Source organism: Bos indicus, chromosome 8 (assembly GCF_029378745.1).
Source record: "Bos indicus isolate NIAB-ARS_2022 breed Sahiwal x Tharparkar chromosome 8, NIAB-ARS_B.indTharparkar_mat_pri_1.0, whole genome shotgun sequence".
NCBI classification, from domain to species: domain Eukaryota; kingdom Metazoa; phylum Chordata; class Mammalia; order Artiodactyla; family Bovidae; genus Bos; species Bos indicus.
This window is the reverse complement of record NC_091767.1, coordinates 10,819,439-10,847,163: the sequence shown is the minus strand read 5'-3', so window position 1 is coordinate 10,847,163 and position 27,725 is coordinate 10,819,439. Positions and strand designations below refer to the sequence as shown.

Genomic DNA, 27,725 nt, shown 5'->3' with positions numbered 1-27,725 from the left:
CAACAGTATGTCAGCCCCTTGAAGACAGGAGCTTTGTTTCAGTCATCTTTTATTTCCTTTGCCACATTCACATAGTTGAATTTTATCTTTTTTATATCATTCATTTGTTCATCTTTTTTGTCTTCTCCAGACCACATTATTTAATTTTTTTTCCACTTTAGATCAAAATGTGATTTTCTTCCCCCCTTTGGCAGGGCTGGAAAAAAGAACGTGTTGTAGCAGAGTTTTGGGATGGGAAAATTGTGTTGGTCCTGCCACGTGACCCGAGTTATGCTATCAGAAAGGTATGAAACATTAGTTTTTCTTTTTAAATTGAAGTATAGTTGCTTTACAATATTAGTTTTTCAGTCTTTGTTTTCCTTCTACTCTCCCCATTCTCCACCAAAAAATCGACCTATATTGAAGTATTATATAAAACACCTTTGTTTATAGATAATCACTGTACATTGGTACAGGTGTTAGGATGACTTTCAAAGTAGTTCATACAAAATTAAACTTACAAAACAAGTAAAGGTGTGTCAAAAAGAGATTAAAGAAAACAGATTAAGAGTCCATATTGTATTGCTTGCCTACATCTTCCATTTGTGAAAAATAAACTTTATAAGGTTGAGAAATTAACAGCTCCAGGGTCTAATTCTTAGGTTGGTATTGCCTTTGTTTCTCGGGCTGGATGTTTCGCCCCAGTAGACAAGGGATAAAGCTGAAACAGAATCTTCCTACTCCCTGTTCCACTCAAGGGTGCTGAAAGTGATGTTTAAAATAGTTTCTTAAAACCCTGTTTCCGAAGTGGCAGAAACATTCCTCAGTAGTGGAATAATTTGGGGGTTGTGAAAATTTAAGAAATAGAGACTAAAGAGGTTAAACTGATAAGCATACTTTTGTGTGTAAATATATATATATATATATATTCTATTTTTAAAAACAAATTTATCTCTTTCGGTTTTTGACATCATTAGGTTGAAGATGTCCAGGAACTTGTTGATAATGAATTGGGCTTCCAGCAAGTTGTTCCCAAATATCCAAACAAAACCAAAACCTTGCTCTTTATCTCTGATGAAAAGAAAGTAGTTGGGTGTTTAATTGCAGAGCCCATCAAACAGGTATGGTATGCTGTCTTACAAATTGCAAAATTGTAGTCAGGAGAAGTCTCAAGCATTTAAGAAGGCTACCATTAATGATCATTTTCCTTCTAAAATATCCTTGACCATCTAGATAATTGAAGTCATTTATTTCTATTATGTCTGATATTTTGGCTTATATCAGCAGGATTAGTCAGTCTTAAGTTCATATAAGTCTTTTATATACTTGAACTATAAAGTATAGTATTTTAAGCAAGCTCAGTTATTGAACATGTGGCTTACTGCAGGTTAATATATTGGCAAAATGGTTGTTCAGTTCAATCGCTCAGTCATGTCCAACTTGTTGTGACCCCTTGGACTGGCTTCCCTGTCTATCAACTCCTGGAGCTTGCTCAAACTCATGTCCCTTGAGTCAGTGATGCCATATAACCATCTCATCCTCTGTCATCCCTTTCTCCTGCCTTCAGTCTTTATCAGCATGAGGGTCTTTTCCAGTGAGTCAGTTCTTGCCATCAGGTGGCCAAAGTATTGGAGTTTTAGCTTCAACATCAGTCCTTCCAATGAATATTCAGGACTGATTTCCTTTAGGATTAAATGGTTTCATCTCCTTGTAGTCTAAGGGACTTTCAAGAGTCTTCTCCAACACCGCAGTTCAAAAGCATCAATTCTTCGGCACTCAGCTTCTATACAGTCCAACTCTCACATCCATACATGACTACTGGGAAAAACCATAGCTTTGGACTATGATGGACCTTTGTTGGCAAAGTAATGTCTCTGCTGTTTAATATGGTGTCTAGGTTGGCCATAAATTTTCTTCCAAAGAGCAAGCGTCTTTTAATTTCATGGCTGCAGTCACCATCTGCAGTGATTTTTGGAGCCCCCCAAAATAAAAGTCTGCCACTGTTTCCATTGTTTCCCCATCTATTTGCCATGAAGTGATGGGACCGGTTGCCATGATCTTAGTTTTCTGAATGTTGAGTTTTAACCCAGGTTTTTCACTCTCCTCTTACTTTCATCAAGAGGCTCTTTAGTTCTTCCCTGCCTTCTGCCATAGGGTGGTTTCATCTCCATATCTGAGATTATTGATATTTCTCCCAGCAATCTTGATTCCCACTTGTGCTTCATCTAGCCCGGCATTTCGCATGATGTACTCTGCATGGAAGTTAAATAAGCAGGGTGACAATATACAGCCTTGACATAACTCCTTTCCCAATTTGGAACCAGTCTCTTGTTCCATGTCTGGTTCTAACAGTTGCATCTCGACCTGCATACAGATTTCTCAGGAACAGGTTAGGTGGTCTGGTATTCCCATCTCTTGAAGAATTTTTCACAATTTGTTGTGATCCACACAGTCAAAGGCTTTGGCATAGTCAATAAAGCAGAAGTAGATGTTTTTGTCAAACTCCATTGCTTTTTCTGTGATCCAGTGGATGTTGGCAATTTGATCTCTGCTTCCTTTGCCTTTTCTAAATCCAGCTTAAACATCTGGAAAATAGTACATGGTTCATGTACTATTGAAGCCTGGCTTAAAGAATTTTGAGAATTATTTTGCTAGTGTGTAAGATGAGTGCAATTATGTGGTAGTTTGAACATTCTTTGGCATTGCCTTTCTTTGGGATTGGAATGAAAACGGACCTTTTCCAGTCCTGTGGCCACTGCGGAGTTTTCCAAATTTGCTGGCATATTGAGTACAGCACTTTAACAGCATCATCTTTTAGGATTTGAAATAGCTCACCTGGGATTCCATCTCCACTAGCTTTGTTCGTAGTGAAGCTTCCTAAGGCCCACTTGACTTCGCATTCCAGGATGTCTGGCTCTAGGTGAGTGATCACACCATCGTGGTTATCTGGGGTCATGAGATCTTTTTTTAATAGTTCTGTGTATTCTTGCCATCTCTTCTTAATATCTTCTGTTTCTGTTAGGTCCATACCATTTCTGTTCTTAATTGTGCCCATCTTTGCATGCAGTGTTCCCTTGATATCTCTAATTTTCTTGACGAGCTCTCTAGTCTTTCCCATTCTATTGTTTTCCTCTCTTTCTTTACATTGATCACTGAGGAAGGCTTTATCTCTCCTTGCTGTTCTCTGCATTCAATGGGTATATCTTTCCTTTTTTCCTTTGCCTTTAGCTTCTCTTCTTTTTTCAGCTATTTGTAAAGCCTCCTCAGACAACTGTTTTCTCTTTTAACATTTCTTTTTCTTGGGGATGGTCTTGATCCCTGCCTCCTATACAATGTCACAAACCTCCATCCGTAGTTCTTCAGGCACTCTGTCTTTCAGACTTAATCCCTTGAATCTTATTTCTCACTTCCACTGTATAATCATAAGGGATTTGATTTAGGTCATACATGAATGCTCTAGTGGTTTTCCCTACTTTTTTCAATTTAAGTCTGAATTTGGCAATAAGGAGCACATGATCTGAGCCACAGTCAGCTCCCGGTCTTCTTTTTGCTGACTGTATAGAGCTCCATCTTTGGCTGCAAAGAATACAATCAATCTGATTTCAATGTTGGCCATCTCGTGATGTCCATGTGTAGAATCTTCTCTTGTGTTGTTGGAAGAGGGTGTTTGCTTTGACCAGTGCATTGTCTTGGCAAGACTGTTAGCCTTTGCCCTGCTTCATTTTGTACTCCAAGGCCAAATTTTTGCCTGTTACTCTGGGTATCTCTTGACTTTCTACTTTTGCATTCCAGTCCCCTGTGATGAAAAGGACATCTTTTTTGGGTGTTAGTTCTAGAAGGCCTTGTAGGTCTTCATAGAACTGTTCAGCTTCAGCTTCTTCAGCATTACTGGTTGGGGCATAGACTTTGATTATTATGAAATTGAATGGTTTGCTTCGGAAACGAATAGAGTTCATTCTGTTGTTTTTGAGATTGTACCCAAATACTGCATTTCAGACTCTCTTGTTGACTACGAGGGCTACTCCATTTCTTCTAAGGGTTTCTTGCCCATAGTAGTAGATATAATGGTCATCTGAATTAAATTCTCCCATTCCAGTCCATTTTAGTTCACTGATTCCTAAAATGTTGATGTTCACTCTTGCCATCTCCTGTTTGACCACTTCCAATTTACCTTGATTCATGGACCTAACATTCCAGGTTCCTATGCAGTATTGCTCTTTACAACATCGAACCCTGCTTCCATCACCAGTCCCATTCACAACTGGGTGTTGTTTTTGCTTTGGCTCCATCCCTTCATTCTTTCTGGAGTTATTTCTCCACTGATTTGCAGTAGCATATTGGGCACCTGCCGACCTAGGGAGATCAGTATCATATCTTTCAGTATCATATCTTTTTGCCTTTTAATACTGTTCATGGGGTTCTCAAGGCAAGAATACTGAAGTGGTTTGCCATTCCCTTTTCCAGTGGACCACGTTTTGTCAGGACCCTCCATTATGAACTGTCCATCTTGGGTGGCCCTATACAGCATAGCTCATAGTTTCATTGAGTTAGACAAGGCTGTGGTCCATGTGATCAGTTTGATTAGTTTTCTGTGATTATGGTTTTCATTGTGGGTGCCTGCGCTCTGATGGATAAGGATAAGAGACTTTTAGAAGCTTCCTGATGGGAGAAACTGACTGTGGGGCAAACTGGGTCTTGTTCTGATGGGTGGGGCCATGCTCAGTAAAGATGGCAAAGTAGAAGGACATCCGCTCATCTTCTCCACGAGAACTCCAAAATTACAACTCGCTGCTGAACATCCATCGACAGGAGAATGTTGGATCCCACCAAAAAAGGATACCCATGTCCAAGGGCAAAGGAAACGCCCCAACAAGACGGTAGAAAGGGTGAAATCATGTTTAGAAGCAAACTCCATACTCACTGGAGACGCTCGGAAGGCTCAAACAAAACCTTGTGCGCACCAGGATCCAGAGACCCCACAGAGACTGAGCCAGACCTGCCCTTGGGTGTTTGAGTGTCTCCTGTGGAGGTACGGGTCAGCAGTGGCCTGCTGCAGGGGCAGGGGCTCTGCGTGCCGCAGACCTAGGTCACACAGCCTGTGGCATAAGCCCTCTTGGAGGAGGTCGCCATTAACCCCACCGTAGAGCCACTGAGCAGACGCCCCACAAACTGCAGAACAATTACACCAAAGAAATTCTCTCACTGTTAAGAAAGTTCTAGGATCCACAACAGATTGCCCAACCTGGGGATCTGGCAAAGGGAATGAGAAGCCCCAGGGATTTTGACTTTGGGGACCAGTGGGATTTGATTACAGAACTTAAAACAGGACTGGGCAAACAAAGTTGTTTGCACAAAACCTTGTGCGCACCAGGATCCAGGGGAAAGGAGCAGTGACCCCATAAGAGACTGACCCAGACTTGCATGTAAGTGTCCAGGAGTCTCTGCAGAGGCTGGATTGGTGGTGATCTGCAGAGTTGGACGTACTGAGTACAGCAGTGCAGCAGGGGACCTTTTGAAGGAGGTCAGGGTTATCTTCGTTATCTCCACCATAGTTTGGCCTCAGGTCAAACAACAGGGAGGGAGCACAGCCCCACCCATCAATAGGAAATTGGAAAGGTTGTTACCTGTCTGGTAATTAGAATCTACTTTGGATACTAATTAGCAGTGTTCTGGCAGAGGAGTTAGCAAATAATAACCCAAGGGCTAAGTGTGGCCTTCCTCTTTTTTGTAAATTTTTATTGCCCCAGAGCCATGCTCATTCCTCTTCATATTATCTGTGGTTGCTTTTGTGCAACAGTGGCAGGGTTGAGTAGGTGCAACGGAGACCACATGGCCCAAAGAGCCTAAAGTATTTACAGTTTGGTCCCAAACAGAAAATGTTTTGCAACCCTTCTTCTCAAATAGAGATAATAGTTTTTGCCCTTCAAGGAGCTTACAGAGTAGTCTTAAGCTAGAGAGAATTATAGCTCAAATGTGTTCTTTTAACCTGACTTTGTAATATCCCACACTTATGTCCCTTTACTTTTAAAAATACTTACCTGTTTTAAGACATCTTGAAATGATGCTAGCATAAATTGGTCTTACTCATTTTGTGTGTGTGTGTGTAATAAAGTTTTATTAAAGTATAAAGAAGACAGAGAAAGCTTCTGACATAGGCATCAGAAGGGGGCAGAAAGAGTACCCCTCTGCTAGTCTTCAGCTGGATGTTATATAGCCACTGCTGCTGCTAAGTCGATTCAGTCGTGTCCAACTCTGTGCGACCCGATAGACGGCAGCCCACCAGGCTCCCGCATCCCTGGGATCCTCCAAGCAAGAACACTGGAGTAGGTTGCCATTTCCTTCTCCAGTTCTTACTCATTTTTATAGATGCCTCCCTTTTCCCTGTTCCCCCTTCATTTCTACCATCTTTTTCTTATTTTCCTTTTTTGTTTTTTTCTGCTTTTCATCTCATACATATATATGAGTAGAGAAAGAAAAGCAGTTGGTTTGTATTACGGACTATAAAAGTAATCAATTTGGCCTTTTCTTTCTTTGATCTTAAGTGCGCTGTTTATGTAGTGATAATAGACAATACAGGTTGTCTCTGATTTACAACTTATCAACTCTGCAATGGTGTGAAAACCATAGACATTCAGCAGAAACTACTTCAAGTTTTCATATTTTCCTGGGCTAGCCATATGCACTTTTGTGATGCTGGGCAGCAGCAAAGAATGGCAGCTGTAGTCTACTAGGCGATCACAAGGGTAAACAAACAGTATACTTAACAACCGTTCTCTACATACAGCCATTTTGTTTTTCATTTTTAGTACAGTATCCAGTAAATTACATGAGATATTCAGCGCTTTTTTTTTTCCTTTTTTTTAATTATCAATTTTATATTTATTTATTTGGCTGTGCCAGCTCTTAGTGGTAGCATGAGGGATCTTCAGTGCAGGATGTGAACTCTCAGTTGTAGCATCTGGAATCTAGTTCCCTGACCGGGGATTCAACCCGGGCCCCCTACATTGGGAGCTCAGAGTCTCAGACACTGGACCACCAGGGAAGTTCCAGCACTTTATTATAAATTAGGCTTTGTGTTTGATGATTTTGCCAAACTGTAGTCTAATGTAAGCATTCTTAGCATATTTAAGGTAAGCTAGGCTAAACTATGAGGTTTCGCAGGTTCAGTTCAGTTCAATTCAGTCGCTCAGTCGTGTCTGACTCTTTGTGACCCCATGAATCGCAGCACGCCAGACCTCCCTGTCCATCGCCAACTCCCAGAGTTCACTCAGACTCACGTCCATTGAGTCAGTGATGCCATCCAGCCATCTCATCCTCTGTCATCCCCTTCTCCTGCCCCCAATCCCTCCCAGCATCAGAGTCTTTTCCAATGAGTCAACTCTTCACAAGAGGTGGCCAAAGTACTGGATTTCAGCTTTAGCACGATTCCTTCCAAAGAAATGCCAGGGCTGATCTCCTTTAGAATGGACTGGTTGGATCTCCTTGCAGTCCAAGGGACTCTCAAGAGTCTTCTCCAACACCACAGTTCAAAAGCATCAATTCTTCGGCGCTCAGCTTTCTTCACAGTCCAACTCTCACATCCATACATGACCACAGGAAAAACCATAGCCTTGACTAGACAGACCTTTGTTGGCAAAGTAATGTCTCTGCTTTTGAATATGCTATCTAGGTTGGTCATAACTTTCCTTCCAAGGAGTAAGCGTCTTTTAATTTCATGGCTGCAGTCACCATCTGCAGTGATTTTGGAGCCCAAAAAAATAAAGTTCACTGGTTAGGTGTATTAAATGCACTTCTTTTCAAGGTATAGTGTTTTCAGCTTATAACCTATGTTTATCAGGATGTAACTTTGTAAGTTGAGGAAGATCTGTATAGCCAACTGACTCCTACATGTACTCTTCTGTTCATTCTCATTTCAAAAGCAAAGTGTTCTTGATGGAAGTTAAAGTTTCACATACACCTAAGAACAGCTATAGTGGAAAACAGTGACAATAGCAAATGCTGGTGTGGGTGCAGGGAAATGAGGTTTTTTCATTCATTGTTGGAGGGAATGTAAAATATTACAGCCACTCTGGGAACAGGTTGGCAGTTTCTTTAAAAATTAATTATACATTTACCGTATGACTCAGCAATCATAGTCCTGGGCATTTATTCCAGAAATGAAAATTTATGTCTACACAAAAGCCCGTAGCTGAGTGTTTGTAGCAGCTTTATTTATAATAGCCGGTAGCTGGAAACAACCAAAGTGTCCTTCAGTAAGTGATTGATTAAACACGCTAGTATATCCATACAGTGGAATGTTACTTGGCAATAAAAAGGAACAAATTGTTGATATATGCAACAACTTGGACAGGTTATCAAGAGCATATTGCTGAGTGAAAAAGAGCCATTCTCAAAAGATCACATGCTGTATGAGTCCATTTATATGATATTCTCAAAATATCAGAATTTTAGACAGAACAGATTGTGGTTGCACGGCTTAGCAATGGTGGAGGGGAGAAAATGGGTGTGATTATAGAGAAGTAGCAAGAGGAAGAGCTTCATGATAATGCAGTAGCTTTATATTTTGATTGTAGTGATGGTTAAATCAATATTCAGATATGATGAATTATCACAGAACTGTCCTACCCACATTGTTCCCATGTTAACTTCTCAGTTTTGGTATTGTACTACAATTATGGAAGATGTAACCATTGGGGGAAATAGGGTGAAGGATACACGTCCTCTCTGTGCCATTTGTCAACTTCCTCTGAATCTACAATGATTTCAAAATAAGAATTAAAATACCAATTTCATAGTTTATATGCAAAAACCTATAGTGTTATTAATTTTTTTAGGGTATCTTATATACACTTTAGGATGGAAAGAATGGGAGAAGCTTATGTGCTTTATTAAGAGTCTGAATTTTATCATTTTTTTAAATCAATAAAAGAAGGAAATTTCACATTGGTGTAATACACTGCTGCTGCTGCTAAGTCGCTTCAGTCGTGTCCGACTCTGTGCGACCCCATAGACGGCAGCCCACCAGGCTCCCCCGTCCCTGGGATTCTCCAGGCAAGAACACTGGAGTGGGTTGCCATGTTCTTCTCCAGTGCATAAAAGTGAAAAGTGAAAGTGAAGTCGCTCAGTCGCATCCGACTCTTAGCGACCCCATGGACCGCGGCCTACCAGGCTCCTCCGTCCGTGGGATTTTCCAGACAAGAGTACTGGAGTGGGTTGTCATTGCCTTCTCCAGTATAATACACTAGTATATGGGAATATCTCAACACTACTATCATTTTTCTGCATTAAGTGAATATAACTGGGCAAGAATTCAAGAAATAGCAAAGAACTTAAACATTTTTGTGAAGGTGGAATAAGATTTATTTTAGATACTTAGGTTTTGTTTAAAAAGAAATGTGAACTCAGCTGTACCATTAGCTCTAATGCCTCTGTGCATCACTGCAGGCCTTCCGTGTCCTGTCTGAACCAACTGGCCCAGAAACCCCAAGCTCTAAAGAATGTCAGAGGGCTTGGCAATGTTCAGATGTACCAGAACCTGCAGTGTGTGGGATAAGTAGAATCTGGGTCTTCAGACTGAAAAGAAGAAAGCGCATTGCACGACGACTGGTAGACACGCTCAGGTAAGAAGTACAATTGGTCAGACCCAGGTTAGCTCTCCCAGAAGCTTTCCTCGCTCATGAGCCAAAGGGAATGATGTTGGTCTGTGTAAATACTACCAAAGTCAGGCTGAGGCAGTGCTGACACTGAAACGAAAAAAAAGTACTAGGTGTATTCAATTTTGCATACAGTATTCCAAGTGTGAAATATTCTAGACCATTGCTTTTCAAACTACCTGTAGTCAAAGACTGGATTTTGTTATAGACCAACACATTAATAAGATAAAGTAAAGATAAATTGCTAGGAAATAGAAGGCAAACAAATGGAAAATACAAGTCCAACTTTTTGATTCAACAGATGTAAAATTAATTTAAATAAATATAACCTATAAAAACAAAAGAGAGGTTTAAAAGAATTGTAGAAATTGTATGTTTATTGATGTGTGACTAGATGATTAATAGAGACTTACTGTAACACAAATGTAACTAAATGTAAAAGTGAATTAGCAAGACAACCCAGAGAATAGTTATTTATAAATCATTTATCTAATTAGTAAAAGTCCAGTATATCTAACATATATAAGAGAACTCTCACTCACACATACCTTAAAAGGGGAGCAGTGAGAAAAGTTGGTGTCAATGAAGATTTTTGTTTGTAGTTAATTGTGAAATAACCTCCACTTTCTTTATTTTTTATTGAGATACATAAATTTGGTATGGAGAGAGAAAAAGTGTGTGTGTGTTAGCCACTCAGTTTTGTCCGACTCTTAGCAACCCCATGGAGCCCGCCAGACTCCTCTGTCCGTGGGATTCTCCAGGCAAGAATACTGGAAGTGGGTTAGCCATTCCCTTCTCCAGGGGATCTTCCTGACCCAGGGATTGAACCCAGGTATCCTGCATTGTAGGAACACTCTACCATCTGAGCCACCACGGAAGGCCATGGAGAATACCAGTATTTAACCTGGTTCTACCAGGCAGTAGTCCGGTGCTTCTCAAATGTGAAAGTGCCTGTGACCAACTTGGGGATCTTGCTCAAATGCAGGTGTGATTCAGTAGATTGGGGTGGGCCTGAGATGCTGCATTTCTAACAAGCTCTTGGCTGATGCTGAACATTGCTGGTATATAGGTAATACTTTGAATACTAAGGCAATGGATTGTAAGCAGTGATAAAAATAAAGTTGCAAAGGAGAAATATAAAACAATCATTTGAGAACATATCTTCTCACACACTTGGGTTGGAGATACAGGTAACATAATTGGCAGCTCTCCTGTATGTGAGGAGCCTAATCATCTCTCTCTACAGACAATGTATGTTTTAAATCCTCACAAGTGAACAGTATTATTCCTAATTGTTTTGCATCAGAAGCAGCTGAGGCTCAGATAGGATTATTAGTACAGATTACACTGATGGAGATAGTAAAAGGAGATAGGACTCAAAGCCACAGATCTAATAATACTTTTTCTGTAGCTCATACCATCATTCATGAAGCAAAGAGAACTGCTTAATCAATATTTTGCTTTGGAGTCTAGTATATATAGCAATACACTTTTTATTCAATTATATAGTAAGTATACTTGAAGCGGATATCTTAACTTCTCATTGAATCCAATTCTTTTTTATTTTGAAGTAATTTCACATATGAAAGAATAGGAAGAATAGTAAAAAGAACACCCTCAGTATCTTTGTCCAGATTCTTTTTTATTTTCTTCCTGAATTATTTTAAAGTAAGTTACATATAATATGCCTCTTTACCCCCTTAGTTTTTCAGTATGTTCAAGTATATTCTCTTATATAAGAACAGCTCAGTTACCAAATTTAGGATATTTAATATCTAATGTATAGTTCATTGGAGAAGGCAATGGCACCCCACTCCAGTACTCTTGCCTGGAAAATTCCATGGATGGAGGAGCCTGGTAGGCTTCAGTCCATGGGGTCGCTAAGAGTCGGACACGACTGAGTGACTTCACTTTCACTTTTCACTTTCATGCACTGGAGAAGGAAATGGCAACCCACTCCAGTGTTCTTGCCTGGAGAATCCCAGAGACGGCGGAGCCTAGTGGGCTGCCGTCTATGGGGTCTCAGAGAGTTGGACACGACTGAAGCGACTTCAGCAGCAGTATAGTTCATACTTCAGTTTTGTTATTTGTCTCAAATGCCCTTCATATCATTTTTTTTTTTCTCTTCAGGATTACACATTGCTTTTAGTCATAATATCTCTTTAGTCTTCATCTTCCTTAACCTGTAAGTTACTTAGCCTTTCTTTGTCTTTTAGGACTTTGACGAATTTAAAGACTAAGGCCAGTTATTTCATAGAATATCCCTCAGTTTTGTTGAATTCTTTCAGCTATTTCACTTTATTGCTTTTAATCCCAGTTGAGCTGGATCAAGGAGAATTGTAGTCAAAATGTAGTCAAAGTGTAGTCAAAATGTAGTCAAAAGGCAAAATTAGGTTTTGCCTTCTTAAAGCTCTGAATGTGTGATGTAGTTAAAAAGAAGATAGTTATTGGTTAAAATTGTTGGTGTTATATTTTTTTTGTAATTATCTGTGGCTTTTAATTAGCAATACTATTTCATATCAGTAGCTTATTATTACCATGGATCACCTAGAGTCAACTGGATGGTTTGTATGGTTCTCTTTGCCTCTCAGCAGAACTTTTTATGGGCCTTAGTTTTCTCACCTGTGAAATGATACCATTAAACTTCCACCCCCTGAAATATAAGACATTGAGTCATTTTACCACTTAATAAAATAATTTTAACTAAGAATATTTAAAAAGATTGAGGGGCTTCCCAGGTGACTCAGTGGTTTTAAAAAAAAAAAAAAAAAACTCATTCCTGCCAGTGCAGCAGACAAGAGTTCGATACCTGGGTCAGGAAGATCCCCTGGATTAGGAAATGTGAACCCACTCCAGGATTGCCTGGGAAATCCCATGGACAGAGGAGCGTGGAGGGCTACAGTCCATGGGGTCGCAAAGAAGTTAGACACGACTTAGTGACTGAAAAACAAAGAGATTGAAGTTTTTTTAACTAGATTGCTTTAAAATACTGTGCTCATGTTTAATCAAAATTTAAAGTTAGTTCCATTGTTAAATTGTCTTTTCCTCTTTTTTTTAGGAATTGCTTCATGTTTGGCTGTTTTCTCAGCACTAATGAAATAGCATTTTCTGACCCAACACCAGATGGCAAGTTATTTGCAACCAAGTACTGCAACACACCTAATTTCCTTGTATACAATTTTAATAATTGAAACCAATTTCAACTATAGAACAGTTACTGTGTGAATGAGTTCTGACAGCCTATTATCATAAAATACAAACTATTTAACAAATAGCAAGTATCTAGGGATACAAAGAAAGGAAAAATCTTTAATGTATACTGACTAGCACTCTGAATCCTTAATTATGAAACTTTGTAGCTATAGCTGGAAAATTATTTCTCTTCTGTGTAAGAACATTGGTTTTTCACAGAAATTTGACCAGTTATTTATAAAGTAAACTTTGAGGCCGGAATTACTTCATGCCTGATCAGAAAGTTTAAAGATAGGCAAATTTCCATCCCCATTTCTTAAAAGTAACTCCTGATTTCATACACAAAATTCTCATTTTATAGGTACTTGGCTGTAGCAACTCAGTTTGAATATAGTTAAAGTATTCTGAATTCCCAATTTGTACCGGGGACAGATGTCCTTTTGTATAGAACAGAATTTATAGCTAAATACTTTTCATTTTAAAAATCATTATTCAGAAAGCACACTTCAGAAATAATTAAACTTTGTAATTGCACTATTGTCATTAATTTTTGGTGTTTGTGCTACTTTTCTTTAGTGAACTTATTACTGGTGATTGGTGTCTAACAAAATGGATACCCATTTGGATTAGATGATTCATATGGTTAGATTTTAAACCTCTAACAGATTTAAAATTTAACAGAACCAAGGATAATAAATATGTCTAGGCTGATGGGCCACAGAACATGATGACTTTATGTAAATATACCTATATATGGATACATTTTTCTAATATAATTCATGGATACTTTGAAAAACAGAATTATTCAGCTTTTTTTATTATTATAAAGTCATGTAGCTTCACTCTGGCAGTAAGACTCTAGGGAAGTAGTGTCCAGGTAATAACTCTGTAGAATCTGTTCCTCTACATTCTTTTACTTGCCTTTAAGTTAATAGTTCTAAAATTTTAAAGTTTGGTTTCTCAAAAGACTGTGAAAGTGTTAAAATGTGTGTAAATTTTCCAAACATTTTAATGCTAGTTTCTGTACTGCTGTGTTTAAAAATTGTCTGAAATATTTTATTTTAAAACTTCATTATTTTGCTCGATGCCTTTATGATGAATCAATTAAAATTCTTTTCTGTATTATTTTTCTATTCTCTTATTCAGTTGAATGCACTGATTTTCATTTTAGTTTGTGGTTGTAAAAGTAGTACATGCTCTTTATAAAAAAACTATATCTACACAACAACCTGCACAGATACTTATAGCAGCTGCTGACCTAAAACAAATAGACTGCCACATAGCTTTCTAGCAAAAATGAGTTTATTCAAGATCAGCAAAGAATTACAATTCAGGGTCTGCAGCCATATTTGACCATGTTCAAGTCCGCAGCAAAAACATGGAGAGAACTCTTAAAAGAGAGAAAGAGGAAGTTGGGAGGGCAGTAGTAAACAGTTCTGCACTTAGCGCTGGGTGAGTTGTGACCCTGTCTCATTGGCTGAGCAGTTGCTAGGAGAGAAAGTCCGCTTCTTGTTGGGCTCATCTGTCTTAATAGGGCATGCATGAGAGCTCCCCCTTCTAATCTTGCAACTTTATTTCTTTAATAGTATTTTATTTTGATTAGAAATTTGTTTCCAAAATAAATTTTTATTTTTGTCACACAAAAGTATATAAAAAAATTCTAAAATAATCTACACATTGATAATGTCATTCAGTCAGTTCAAGTACAGTTCAGTCGCTCAGTCGTGGCCGACTCTTTGCGACCCCATGAATCGCAGCACACCAGGCCTCCCTGTTTATCATCAACTCCCGGAGTTTACTCAAACCCATGTCCATCAAGTCAGCGATGCCATCCAGCCATCTCATCCTCTGTCTTCCACTTCTCCTCCTGCCCCCAATCCCTCCCAGCATCAGAGTCTTTTCCAATGAGTCAACTCTTCGCATCAGGTGGCCAAAGTACTGGAGTTTCAGCTTTAACATCATTCCTTCCAAAGAACACCCAGGACTGATCTCCTTTAGAATGGACTGGTTGGATCTCATTGCAGTCCAAGGGACTCTCAAGAGTCTTCTCCAATACCACAGTTAAAAAGCATCAATTCTTCGGCACTCAGCTTTCTTCACAGTCCAACTCTCACATCCATACATGACCACTGCAAAAACCATAGCCTTGACTAGACGGAGCTTTGTTGGCAAAGTAATGTCTCTGCTTTTCAATATGCTATCTAGGTTGGTCATAACTTTCCTTCCAAGGAGTAAGCATCTTTTAATTTCATGGCTGCAGTCACAATCTGTAGTGATTTTGGAGCCCAAAAAAATAAAGTCAGCTACTGTTTCCACTGTTTCCCCTTCTATTTCCCATGAAGTGATGGGACTAGATGCCATGATCTTAGTTTAGTTTTCTGAATGTTGAGCTTTAAGCCAACTTTTTCACTCTCCACTTTCACTTTCATCAAGAGGCTTTTGAGTTCCTCTTCACTTTCTGCCATAAGGGTGGTGGCATCTGCATATCTGAGGTTATTGATATTTCTCCCAGCAATCTTGATTCCAGCTTGGGCTTCATCCAGCCTGGCATTTCGCATGATGTACTCTGCATATAAGTTAAATAAGCAGGGTGAAAATATACAGCCTTCACGTACTCCTTTTCCTATTTGGAACCAGTCTGTTGTTCGATGTCCAGTTCTGTTGCTTCCTGACCTGCATACAAATTTCTCAAGAGGCAGATCAGGTGGTCTGGTATTCCCATCTCTTCCAGAATTTTCCACAGTTTATTGTGATCCACACAGTCAAAGGCTTTGGCATAGTCAATAAAGCAGAAATAGATGTTTTTCTGGAACTCTCTTGATTTTTCCATGATCCAGCGGATGTTGGCAATTTGATCTCTGGTTCCTCTGCCTTTTCTAAAACCAGCTTGAACATCTGGAAGTTCATGGTTCACATATTGCTGAAGCCTGGCTTGGAGAATTTTGAGCATTACTTTACTAGCGTGTGAGATGAGTGCAATTGTGCGGTAGTTTGAGCATTCTTTGGCATTGCCTTTCTTTGGGATTGGAATGAAAACGGACCTTTTCCAGTCCTGTGGCCACTGCTGAGTTTTCCAAATTTGCTGGCATATTTGAGTGCAGCACTTTCACAGCATCATCTTTCAGGATTTGAAATAGCTCCACTGGAATTCCATCACCTCCACTAGCTTTGTTTGTAGTGATGCTTTCTAAGGCCCACTTGACTTCACATTCCAGGATGTCTGGCTCTAGGTCAGTGATCACACCATCGTGATTATCTGGGTCGTGAAGCTCTTTTTTGTACAGTTCTTCTGTGTATTCTTGCCACCTCCTCTTAATATCTTCTGCTTTTGTTAGGTCCATACCATTTTGTCCTTTATTGAGCCCATCTTTGCATGAAATGTTCCTTTTGTATCTCTAATTTTCTTGAAGAGATCTCTAGTCTTTCCCATTCTGTTGTTTTCCTCTATTTCTTTGCATTGATCACTGAGGAAGGCTTTCTCTCTCCTTGCTTTTCTTTGGAACTCTGCATTCAGATGCTTATATCTTTCCTTTTCTCCTTTGCTTTTCGCTTCCCTTCTTTTCACAGCTATTTGTAAAGCCACCTCAGACAGCCATTTTGCTTTTTTGCATTTCTTTTCCATGGGGATGGTCTTGATCCCTGTCTCCTGTACAGTGTCATGAACCTCCATCCATAGTTCATCGGGCATTCTATCAGATCTAGTCCCTTAAATCTATTTCTCACTTCTACTCTATAATCATAAGGAATTTGATTTAGGTCATACCTGAATGGTCTAGTGGTTTTCCCTACTTTCTTCAATTTAAGTCTGAATTTGGCAATAAGGAGTTCATGATCTGAGCCACACTCAGCTCCCAGTCTTCTTTTTGCTGACTGTATAGAGCTTCTCCATCTTTGGCTGCAAAGAAGATAATCAATCTGATTTCAGTGTTGACCATCTGGTGATGTTCACGTGTAGTGTCTTCTCTTGTGTTGTTGGAAGAGGGTGTTTGCTATGACCAGTGCATTTTCTTGGCAAAACTCTATTGGTCTTTGCCCTACTTCATTCTGTATTCCAAGGCCAAATTTGCCTGTTACTCCAGGTGTTTCTTGACTTCCTACTTTTGCATCCCAGTCCCCTATAATGAAAAGGACATCTTTTTTGGGTGTTAGTTCTTACTTTTTATTAAATCTTTCTTCCCATTTTATTTATTTTGCCAAAGTATACTTGATTTTGGGCTTCCCTTGTGGCTCAGCTGGTAAAGAATCTGCCCACAATGCCGGAGACCTGGGGTTGATTCCTGGGTTGGGAAGATCCATGGAGAAGGGAAAGGCTACCCAGTATTCCAGTATTCTGGCCTGCAGAATTCCATGGACTGTATAGTTAATGGGGTCACAAAGAGTCAGACACGACTGAGCAACTTTCCCACACTTTATCTACAGTGTTTCAGGTATATAGCAAAGTGATTCAGTTGTATATTTTTCAGATTCTTTTCCATTACAGACTACAAGACATTGAATATAGCTTCCTGTGTTTTATAGTAGTCCTTGTTCGTTATCTATTTCATATATAGGAGTATGTATTTTACTTCATATTTATCTATCCCCCTTCCTTTCCCCATTGGTAACTATAAATCTGTATTTTGTGTCTGTTTTTTAAATAAGTTCACGTGTTCCATTTTTAGGATTCCACATATAAGTGATATATTTTTCCTTCTTTGACATAGTATGATAGTCTCTAGGTCCATCCATGTTGCTGCCAATGGCATTATTTCAGTTTTTTATGGCTTTCATATATGAATATATACCATAAAATGATATATATATATACTTTATCCATTCATTTGTTGATGGACATTTATGTTGCTTCCATGTCTTCACTATTGTAAATAGTGCTGCAGTGACCACTAGGGTGCTTATCTATAAGTAGTTTTTGTCCTCTCTGGATATGTGCCTAGGCGTGAGATTGCTGGATCAGGTGGTAAATCTTTTTTTTTTTTTTTAAAGAACTTCCATACTGTTCTCCATAGTGGCTGCACCAATTTACATTCCCACCTATTGTAAGAGGGCTCCCTTTTGTCCACACCCTCTCTATTTATTTGTAGATTATTGATGCATTTATTACTTATGCATTATGTATTATTTATGCATTTATGTAATTATTGAGCATTATTTGTAGATTTTTGATGATAGCCATTCTGACGGAGAAGGCAATGGCAACCCACTCCAGTACTCTTGCCTGGAAGATCCCATGGATGGAAGAGCCTGGTAGGCTGCAGTCCATGGGGTCGCTAAGAGTCGGATGCGACTGAGCGACTTCACTTTCACTTTTCAATTTCATGCATTGGAGGAGGAAATGGCAACCCACTCCAGTGTTCTTGCCTGGAGAATCCCAGGGACGGTGGGGCCTGGTGGGCTGCTGTCTATGGGGTCGCACAGAGTCGGACACGACTGAGGCGACTTAGCAGCAGCAGCCATTCTGAACTGCATGAGATGATACCTTATTGTAGTTTTGAGTTTCTCTAATTAGGGATGTTGAGCACCTTTTCATGTGCCTGTTAGCCATCTTTATGTCTTGGCAGGTATTTCTCCTGATGGGGAGGTTTGGTCAATGCATAATGCCAGGTACATAGTGCATAGGGGAACGGAGAGAAGCCGAAGAGCAGAGAACATTCTGTTTTGTTTTTGTCTTGCCATACAATACAAATTTTATTTCACATCTCTTTTATAGGGGCACTAATCCCATTTGTGAGGGCTTCACCCTCTTGCAGTTACCTTCCAAAGGCCCCACTTCCAGATACAAACACATTGGGGATTAGTTGTCAACATATGACTTTCAGTGGAATGCTCACTTCCAATCTATCAGATCAGATCAGTTGCTTAGTCGTGTCCGACTCTTTTCGGCCCCATGAATCGCAGCACGCCAGGCCTCCCTGTCCATCACCAACTCCTGGAGTTCACTCAGACTCACGTCCATCGAGTCGGTGATGCCATCCAGCCATCTCATCCTCTGTCGTCCCCTTCTCCTCCTGTCCCCAATCCCTCCCAGCATCAGTCTTTTCCAGTGAGTCAACTCTTCGCATGAGGTGGCCAAAGTTAGAGTAAAATGATATTTACTATAGATTTTGTTAGATATGGGCCCTTTTCTTATATTAAGGAAGTTCCTTTCTGTCCCCAGGTTTCTCAGACTCCTTTAAACATCTTGAAGATTCTGAACTTTATCAAAATTCCATCCTTTGATTTTTCTTATATTAATATGGTTGTTTAAATGTTAAACCAACCTCAGTTCAGTTCAGTCGCTCAGTCGTGTCCGACTCTTTGCGACCCCATGAAATGCAGCACGCCAGGCCTCCCTGTCCATCACCAACTCCCGGAGTTCACTCAGACTCACGTCCATTGAGTCAGTAATGCCATCCAACCATCTAATCCTCTGTCGTCCCTTTCTCCTCTTGCCCCCAATCTCTCCCAGCATCAGTCTTTTCCAGTGAGTCAACTCTTCGCATGAGGTGGCCAAAGTACTGGAGTTTCAGCTTTAGCATCATTCCTTCCAAAGAAATCCCAGGGCTGATCTCCTTCAGAATGGACTGGTTGGACCTCCTTGCAGTCCAAGGGACTCTCAAGAGTCTTCTCCAACACCACAGTTCAAAAGCATCAATTCTTCAGCACTCAGCTTTCTTCACAGTCCAACTCTCACGTCCATACATGACCACTGGAAAAATCACAGCCTTGACTAGACGGACCTTTGTTGGCAAAGTAATGTCTGATTTTCAATATGCTATCTAGGTTGGTCATAACTTTTCTTCCAAAGAGTAAGCATCTTTTAATTTCATGGCTAGCCTTCCTGAAATAGATCCAACTTGGTCTTGATGAAGTTTTTCCTTTTTATATTATCAGTTTGGGTTTGTTTGGGATTTTTCACATTTATGAATGATACTGGGTATGCATAGGATCTGCAGTGATGTTTCTGTCTTGACATGTCTTTTTTGCTCTCTAGATAAGACCTGATAAAGACCCAACTTTTGGCATTGTTGACCCTATTATGTTTGTCTTTTATTTTCTATGATAGGTTTTGTTTTAAAATTTCTGCTCATTTATTTGGTATTGGAAAGGAATCTTAGTTTTTCCTAGATTCTTAGCTCACCAATTTTTCGGCCTTTTCTCATGTAGCATTTGAGACTATAACATAAGCACAACTTCAGCAGCATGCTTTTTATATGTAGTTTTCCATTCACTTTCTTGACACTTTAATGATCTTTTTACAGAAGATAAGCCATTAATGATCTGTATAGTATTGCTTGGTACAATCTCATACTAAAAGGAACCTTCTGTTGAATTCCAGAATTGTTTAAAGCCCAGAGTGCAGTGGTTCTTAATCTAAGATCCCCTACATCACAGTAATTTTTACCCTAGATGTATCAGTAGATTCACAAGCACAATTCAGTACTTGAAAAATCCCAGGGAGATGTGGCTCACAGATAGAAAATAAGGATTCAAATCACTCTCATTTTACAGATTAACAAAATAAGGCCAAGAAAGAGGGAAAAACTTGCTTTCACTCAATAAGTTTAATGACAACACTCACACTCAGTAAGTTTAATGACAAGACTCAATACAATGGAGTACAAAATAGGATAACACACCTTTGGGTAACTGACATGTCCTTTATTCCATGTTGTCCTATTAGAGTTTTATTTACACCAATACTGTGATATGCTTAAGATATAGATCAGTAAATAAAAATATTAAAGATACCAGTACAGAATATTCATTCAACAAATTAAAGCAAAAACCAAAGCTCTGGAACAAGACAAGCCTTAACCAAAAATGTTTGGATGTACCCAGGGAACTCCTCTTGTGAGCCATATCCCAGGTCTCTGGTCTCAGTGACCCTATTTAATAAGCACATCAACCAAGAAAGGCCAGCAAAAGGTTTTAAGAGGTAAGGAAATGTAGACTTATTTTGTAATACACAAAGTGCTCATTTCAGTAGATCCATTAAGAGAGAACATCTGAGAAAGATCATGAATAAAACTCACTCTGCCCAAATTGTTAGACATAAGTTTTTATAGCACTATTTTAAATCTATATAAACAAGTTCAAATTTTTTAGTAGTTTCTTAAACTTTATAGAAAACCCTTTACAATTTCTAATGTTTATTAACATAAGCATACATGAACTACCTTTATAATAGAAACAGTTGTTCAAATGTTAATAAGGTGCTATCTGTGGTCCTAAAATAGGCCACTTCCATCTAATAATTATGGATCATCATAATAACTACATAAATGTATCATGGTAAACAGAACAGCTATATACATGAGCCATACTTGAGGCTCCAGCAGTCATGGGTACGAGTTGATCACAGGATATCCACTTCTAAAGCCTCAACAATGCACGCAGCAGAAGGACGGTCTTTAGGATCTTCATTAGTGCATACGGAGAAGAGCTCAATTACTTTCTGGTATGTTTCATCCAGTTCCTCCATGTTAACAGGTGGCCTAGTTCCCAAAGCTGCATAGTATGCGTCATCATCAAAATCACTTTCATCAAAAGTTTTATCTGCTCATGAAGGAGTTAGAAACAATTAAAATCAATTAATTTAAAATTTAAATTAAAAATTTAAATCATGGAAAAGTTTAGCAACTGCTCAAACTCACTGTTCTGAAATAAGAATTCATCATCCAATATGCTTTTCATTTTACACAGGCAGTCTCTTCAACTGTCCTGCCATGGTGTAGATCAATTATTGTCAGGGATTTAAAGGTTAGCCACCCCAATCCCCTTACTAGGGTACCTTTCCCATCATTTTCTCAGGCAAGAGGAGTTTTTAAGGTAATTTCTTGCTCCTCTGGATTTTCTCAATTTATCTCCCTGTTCTCAATCTACATCTCATTTGTATGAGATTAAACCACTGTCTGACCCTGCAACCCCAAGAACTGTAGCCCACCAGGCTCCTCTGTTCATGGAATTCTCCAGGTAAAAACACTGGAGTGGGTAGCCATTCCCTTCTTAAAGTTTAAGAAGATCCCAGAGGATCTTCCCTGGAGGGGAAGAACCCAGGTCTCCCACATTGCAGGCAGATTCTTTACCATCTGGGCTACCAGGGAAGCCCCAATTTATAAATTATTCTTAAGTTCAAACTGAGAGATTGGGATTTATGTTAAAAATAAGTAGTTATACCTTCATCATCATCATCATCATCTGGAAGATTAATGTGTGGAATAGATAAAGTCATCATTTCCCACAGAGTAAGACCAAAGGCAAATATGTCTGCCTTGTCAGTAATAATACCATCCTCCTCCAGAGCTTCCTTAGGTTTCCAAGGCTCAGTGCCAATGTAACAGGCCTCAGGGTCAGTCACTGAAACAAGTAAGAGATGCAAACTGATCAAAAGGGCAAGCACCAGAAACCACTAAGAAAGGCAAACGACCCAAAGAAAAATGGGCAAGTTATTTAACAGGTAGTTTAAAGGTTAATAAATATAGCCAGTAAACATGAAAATACATTCAACCTCATAAAAACAGGTTTTCTCTATCAGATTGTTAAGTATTCAAAAAGCTAGTCCGTAGGCAAGGGTGTAGAGAAACAATTCTCTTCAGATCAGATCAGTCGCTCAGTCGTGTCCGACTCTTTTTGGCCCCATGAATCACAGCACGCCAGGCCTCCCTATCCATCACCAACTCCCAGAGTTCACTGAGACTCACGTCCATCGAGTCAGTGATGCCATCCAACCATCTCATCCTCTGTCGTCCCTTTCTCCTCTTGCCCCCAATCCCTCCCAGCATCAGAGTCTTTTCCAACGAGTCAACTCTTCGCATGAGGTGGCCAAAGTACTGGAGTTTCAGCTTTAGCATCATTCCTTCCAAAGAAATCCCAGGGCTGATCTCCTTCAGAATGGACTGGTTGGATCTCCTTGCAGTCCAAGGGACTCTCAAGAGTATTCTCCAACACTACAGTTCAAAAGCATCAATTCTTCGGTGCTCAGCCTTCTTCACAGTCCAACTCTCACATCCATACATGACCACAGGAAAAACCATAGCCTTGACTAGACGAACCTTTGTTCCAAAGCAATTCTCTTAGAAAGGGGTATAAACATAGACAGACTTGAGCCAGACTGCCTCACCCGGGTTCAAAGACCTGTGCAAGCTCTGTGACCCTGAGCAGATCACCTAGCAGATCACCAAATCTGTGCCTCCATTTCTTCCTTTTTCAAACTACACTGTCTTTCAGCTGAAAGCCGACCACTTCCCTGCATCTAGGATTGTTACATCAGGGAAGAATGGACAGGTGGAATTACACAGAGGCCCTTAAAGCTTCTCTGCCCAGGAACGACACAGGTCCACTCGTGTTTCCATTTAAATGTTAAGAGGCAACACCTCAATTTTCATGAGAAGGTCAGCTTTCTAGCTGAACCTGGGATTAGATTGAATCACTAGATCAATCTGGGAAGAATTAACATCTTAACAGTATTGTCAATCCATAATCATGATCTCTCACTTAACATCTTAATGCTCTCAATGAAGTTTTATGGTGTTCAATAAAAAGGTCAGACTTTTGGTTTGACTTATTCTTCAATTATTTTATCCTTTTTGGTGTAGCAGCCCCCTTCCTCTCATTTATCCCTGGGGGATACATTCCTGGATCCCCAGTGGATGCCTGAAACTAAGGACAGTATCAAACCATATATATATATTTTTTTTTTTTTCCCCCTATACATGCACATCTTTAATAAAGTTTAATTTATAAATTAGGCACTATAAGAGTAACAACAAAGATAACATAATAAAATAGAACAATTACAATATACTATCATAAAAGTTATGAGAATGTAGTCACTCTCAAAATTATCTTACTGTGTAAATGTGTGCCTTCTTCTTAACCATGCACTTACCACACACTATGGCCATAACTTTTAAGGTTTGAGGTGTAATAGCAAAACTAGTATGAATATTTTTTCTACTTCAAAATTTCACAGATAGAAATTGCAGTAGATCTCAGCAAACTCAGCATCCAATTTTTTTTTTCTTTCCTTATTAAGTCTAGAGCTTTCACCTTTTCACTTAAAGGAAGCACTTCATGGCTTTTCTTTGGCACATCTGAATTGCCAGCATCACTATCCACTTTGGCAACATTATTAAGTAAAATAAGGGTTACCTGAACTTAAGCACTGCCATACCGGCAACAGTTATCAGATAACCAAGGTGGCTGCTGAGGGACCTTCCATCTAGATTAGGAATCTTTAAAGGGTAAGGACTGTGTCCTTTTTTCCTGTATATCGTTCCTAGCACAGTGCCTGACTATAATTAGTATTAAAAATATTTGGTACATAATCAACCCAGAAATTACCATCATTAACATATGGACTTTTCATCAGGAAAAGATTGAAGGCAAAAGGACAAGGGGACAGCAGGGGATGAGATGGACAGATAGCGCCACCGACTCAATGGACATGAATTTGAGCAAACTCCAGGAGACAGTGAAGGACAGAGGAGCCTGGTGTGCTGCGGTCCATGGGGGAGCAGAGTCGGAGACGACTTATCGACTGAACAACAATAGCAGTGTATCCTTGCGACTTAGCAGCAGCAGCAGTGTGTATCTCTTAATTCCCTATCCTTTTCTTGTTACTTCCCTCTCCCCACTAGTAATCACCAGTTTGTTCTCCATATCTATTTCTTTTTTGTGACAGTCACTTGTTCATTTTTTAGATTTCACAAGTGTGTGCTCAGTTGCTCAGTCCTGTCGACTCTCTGACCCCATGGACTGTAGGCCGCTAATCTACAGGCAAGAATACTGGAATGGGTTGCCATTTCCTTCTTCAGGTGATATTCCCAACCCAGGGATTGAACTTGTGTCTTTTGTGTCTCCTGCATTGGCAGGCGGATTCTTTACAACTGAGTCACTGGGGAAGATTCCACATATAAGTGATATCATACTTTATTAAGAAAGCCAAATCAAATTTTTAATTTAACTTTTTATTTATTGACAGTAAATGCCATCACATTTACCTTCAAGGAAGCACAAACACAGGGTCCATGGCTGTACAGGCCTGATGCTGCCTGGCAGTGAAAATCTAAGGTGTTAGCATTTTTACTGGGACTGTTGCTGTTTTTAGTATGCGTTATTTTCAAGCTTGCATGGCTTTTGATTCTTCTGTTACAACTCTTCTATAAGCCTCTCTCTCTCTCTCTCTAAGTCGCTTCAGTCGTGTCCAACTCTGTGCGACCCCATAGACAGCAGCCCACCAGGCTCCGCCATCCCTGGGATTTTCCATGCAAGAACACTGGAGTGGGGTGCCATTTCCTTCTCCAATGCATGAAAGTGAAACGTGAAAGGGAAGTCGCTCAGTCGTGTCCGACTCTTAGCAACCCCATGGACTACAGCCTACCAGGCTCCTCCGTCCATGGGATCTTCCAGGCAAGAGTACTGGAGTGGGGTGCCATTGCCTTCTCCGTCTGTAAGCCTAGTCCTAGCTTTTGACTTTTGCAGAAATTAATGTAACAGATTAATGTAAAAAATACCCATACTGCCCAATTATTTTTTTGGAATGTATTCCTGGGAATGGAATGACAGGACTGAAGGGCATAAACATTTTTAAGGGTTGTTTTTAAATATACATATATCTAAACTGCCCTCTGAAAAGGCTACACACTGGTAATTACTATTGCTATTCCTCACCATCTGCGTACACAGAAGGACTGCCTTCTAGACACACAGAAGGACCACACTTTCTGGCCTGTCGTGTTTTGGGGTGAAACCATTTGACTAGTTCAGGGCAGTGACTTGTGAAAGAAGTGACTTGTGTCACTTCTGAACTGGAGCATTTAATTGTCAGGGCAAGACTCTAGGGTGGCACTGTACAACAGAACTTTGGTGATGATAAAAATGTTCTTTATCTCAGTATGGTAGTCACTAACCACACATAGCTACTGAACACTTGAAATGTGGCTAAGGTGGCTGAGAAAATGAATTTAAAGAATTTTTAATATATTAATTAATTTAAATAGCCATACACAGCTAGTGGCTACTGTAGTAGACAGGCTTCCTGGTACCTCAGTAGTAAAGCAGTGCAGGAGACGTGGGTTCAATTCCTGGTTCAGGAAGATCCCCTGGAGAAGGAAATGGTAACCCACTCCAGTATTCTCACCAGGAAAATCCCATGGAGAGAGGAGCCTGGCAGGCTACAGTCCATAGGGTCACAAAGAGCTGGACACGACTGAGTGACTAAACAACCAAAAAACTGCAGTGGACAGTGCAGCTCTAGAGCTTTTTCACCGTCCACACAATGATGGGCACAATGACGGCATTATTCCATACAACAGACATCCTAGCATGTCAGGTCCTAATGTGAGAATGACATGGAGTGGAACACAGGCCTAGTGGACATGCAGCTTGAAAAATAAGCCTTGCCTGTTTTAAGGTAGTGAGATTTTTGAGGGTTTATGTTACCATAGCAAAACTGATCTTAACCTGAATGATAAATTACGACTTCTATGCAGTGCATGGTTGGCCTATACTCTTGTTCATACTAGAATGGGGAAAGTTTTCAATGACTTTTTTAGTAGTCATGACTTCTTTTAAAAAGTGGTTTCTACCTCTCGTGTCCTCCTTAAGCCCAACATTATCTTTACCAACAATTTTTTCTGTTACTTTTTAAAAAATCTTCAATCTACAGAGATTAGAGTGTGAGAACAGAAAACAACTTTCTCTAAAATAAACCGATACCATCATTTACTAATTCAACTACCTCTTTTCCACTAATACAAAAATGTCACCTTTATCATATAACAAATTTCATACATTTGGGAATTATCTTTTGACTCTTATGTTGAAATTTTCTGTCTAGTTTGGCATTAGTGTCACTGCTTTAATTACTACAGTTTCATAATACTTAATACCTCGTCAAGAAAATTCCTACTCAACACTTTTTCACAGGATTTTCCTGGCTGTGTTTGAACATGTATCCTCAAGGATAATCTCTACATTCTCTTTGACATGTTCTAAAATAACATAGATCATACTGGGATATTGCAAAACTTTTAGATCTTTAATTCATTTCTGCTTTTTTCTTTTATGGTTTCATTTTTTTTTTTCTAATTTCAGCTGAAAACTCAATTTCATAAAGGTTAAATAATGACAGTGTTTTCCTTTGAATGCTTTTGGACCATATCAAATAGGTTTTGATTTGCTCTTACATTCTCATTATTCTCTAAATAGTATGTAACTGGAATCTCACTACTTCTCAGCTAAGAACTATTTACAAATATTTTAAATGCCTGAAAAAACTGAGTTTTTATTTCCAACTGTACATGAATTTATATATTTATAGCTTTGAAGATAATGAATGTTAGTTCAGTTCAGTCCCTCAGTAGTGTCCAACTCTTTGCGACCCCATGAATCGCAGCACGCCAGGCTTCCCTGTCCATCACCAACTCCCGGAGTTCACTCAGACTCATGTCCATCGAGTCAGTAATGCCATCCAGCCATCTCATCCTCTGTCGGCCCCTTCTCCTCTTGCCCCCAATCCCTCCCCGCATCAGAGTCTTTTCCAATGAGTCAGCTCTTTGCATGAAGTGGCCAAAGTACTGGAGTTTCAGCTTTAGCATCAGTCCTTCCAAAGAAATCCCAGGGCTGATCTCCTTCAGAATGGACTGGTTGGATCTCCTTGCAGTCCAAGGAACTCTCAAGACTCTTCTCCCACCACAGTTCAAAAGCATCAATTCTTCGGTGCTCAGCCTTCTTCACAGTCCAACTCTCACATCCATACATGACCACAGGAAAAACCATAGCCTTGACTAGATGGACCTTTGTTAGCCTTTAGCCTATTCCTACTTTTGTAACTTGAGGTTTTCTTTTGTAACCTAACTAGTCAATTTTAATAAATATTCTAATGCATAGAAAATGAACTTACTATTTACTCAGATCTGC

General features: G+C 39.6%; 2 protein-coding genes across 4 annotated transcripts in view; one reads left to right on the top strand and one right to left on the bottom strand.

Moving 5' to 3' along the window:
- ESCO2 (establishment of sister chromatid cohesion N-acetyltransferase 2) overlaps window positions 1–13,949 on the top strand; it is a 28,817-nt gene extending 14,868 nt beyond the window's left edge. For both annotated transcript variants that reach the window (XM_019965840.2, XM_019965841.2), the window contains exons 8-11: window positions 195–284; window positions 957–1,100; window positions 9,424–9,599; window positions 12,691–13,949. In XM_019965840.2, the coding sequence (XP_019821399.1) occupies window positions 195–284; window positions 957–1,100; window positions 9,424–9,599; window positions 12,691–12,823 (543 nt within the window). In that variant the 3' untranslated portion in view covers window positions 12,824–13,949. The remainder of the gene's footprint in view (window positions 1–194; window positions 285–956; window positions 1,101–9,423; window positions 9,600–12,690) is intronic.
- Window positions 13,950–20,378: 6,429 nt separating this feature from the next.
- Window positions 20,379–27,725, bottom strand: part of PBK (PDZ binding kinase) — a 32,949-nt gene continuing 25,602 nt past the window's right edge. The window contains exons 7-9 of one of the 2 annotated variants that reach the window (XM_070794421.1): window positions 21,981–22,160; window positions 21,458–21,524; window positions 21,224–21,359 (exon numbers count right to left, since the gene is read on the bottom strand). In XM_070794421.1, the coding sequence (XP_070650522.1) occupies window positions 21,499–21,524; window positions 21,981–22,160 (206 nt within the window). In that variant the 3' untranslated portion in view covers window positions 21,224–21,359; window positions 21,458–21,498. Of the gene's footprint in view, window positions 21,360–21,457; window positions 21,525–21,980; window positions 22,161–27,725 lie in introns of both variants that reach the window. The other variant, XM_019965839.2, reaches the window with a different exon arrangement.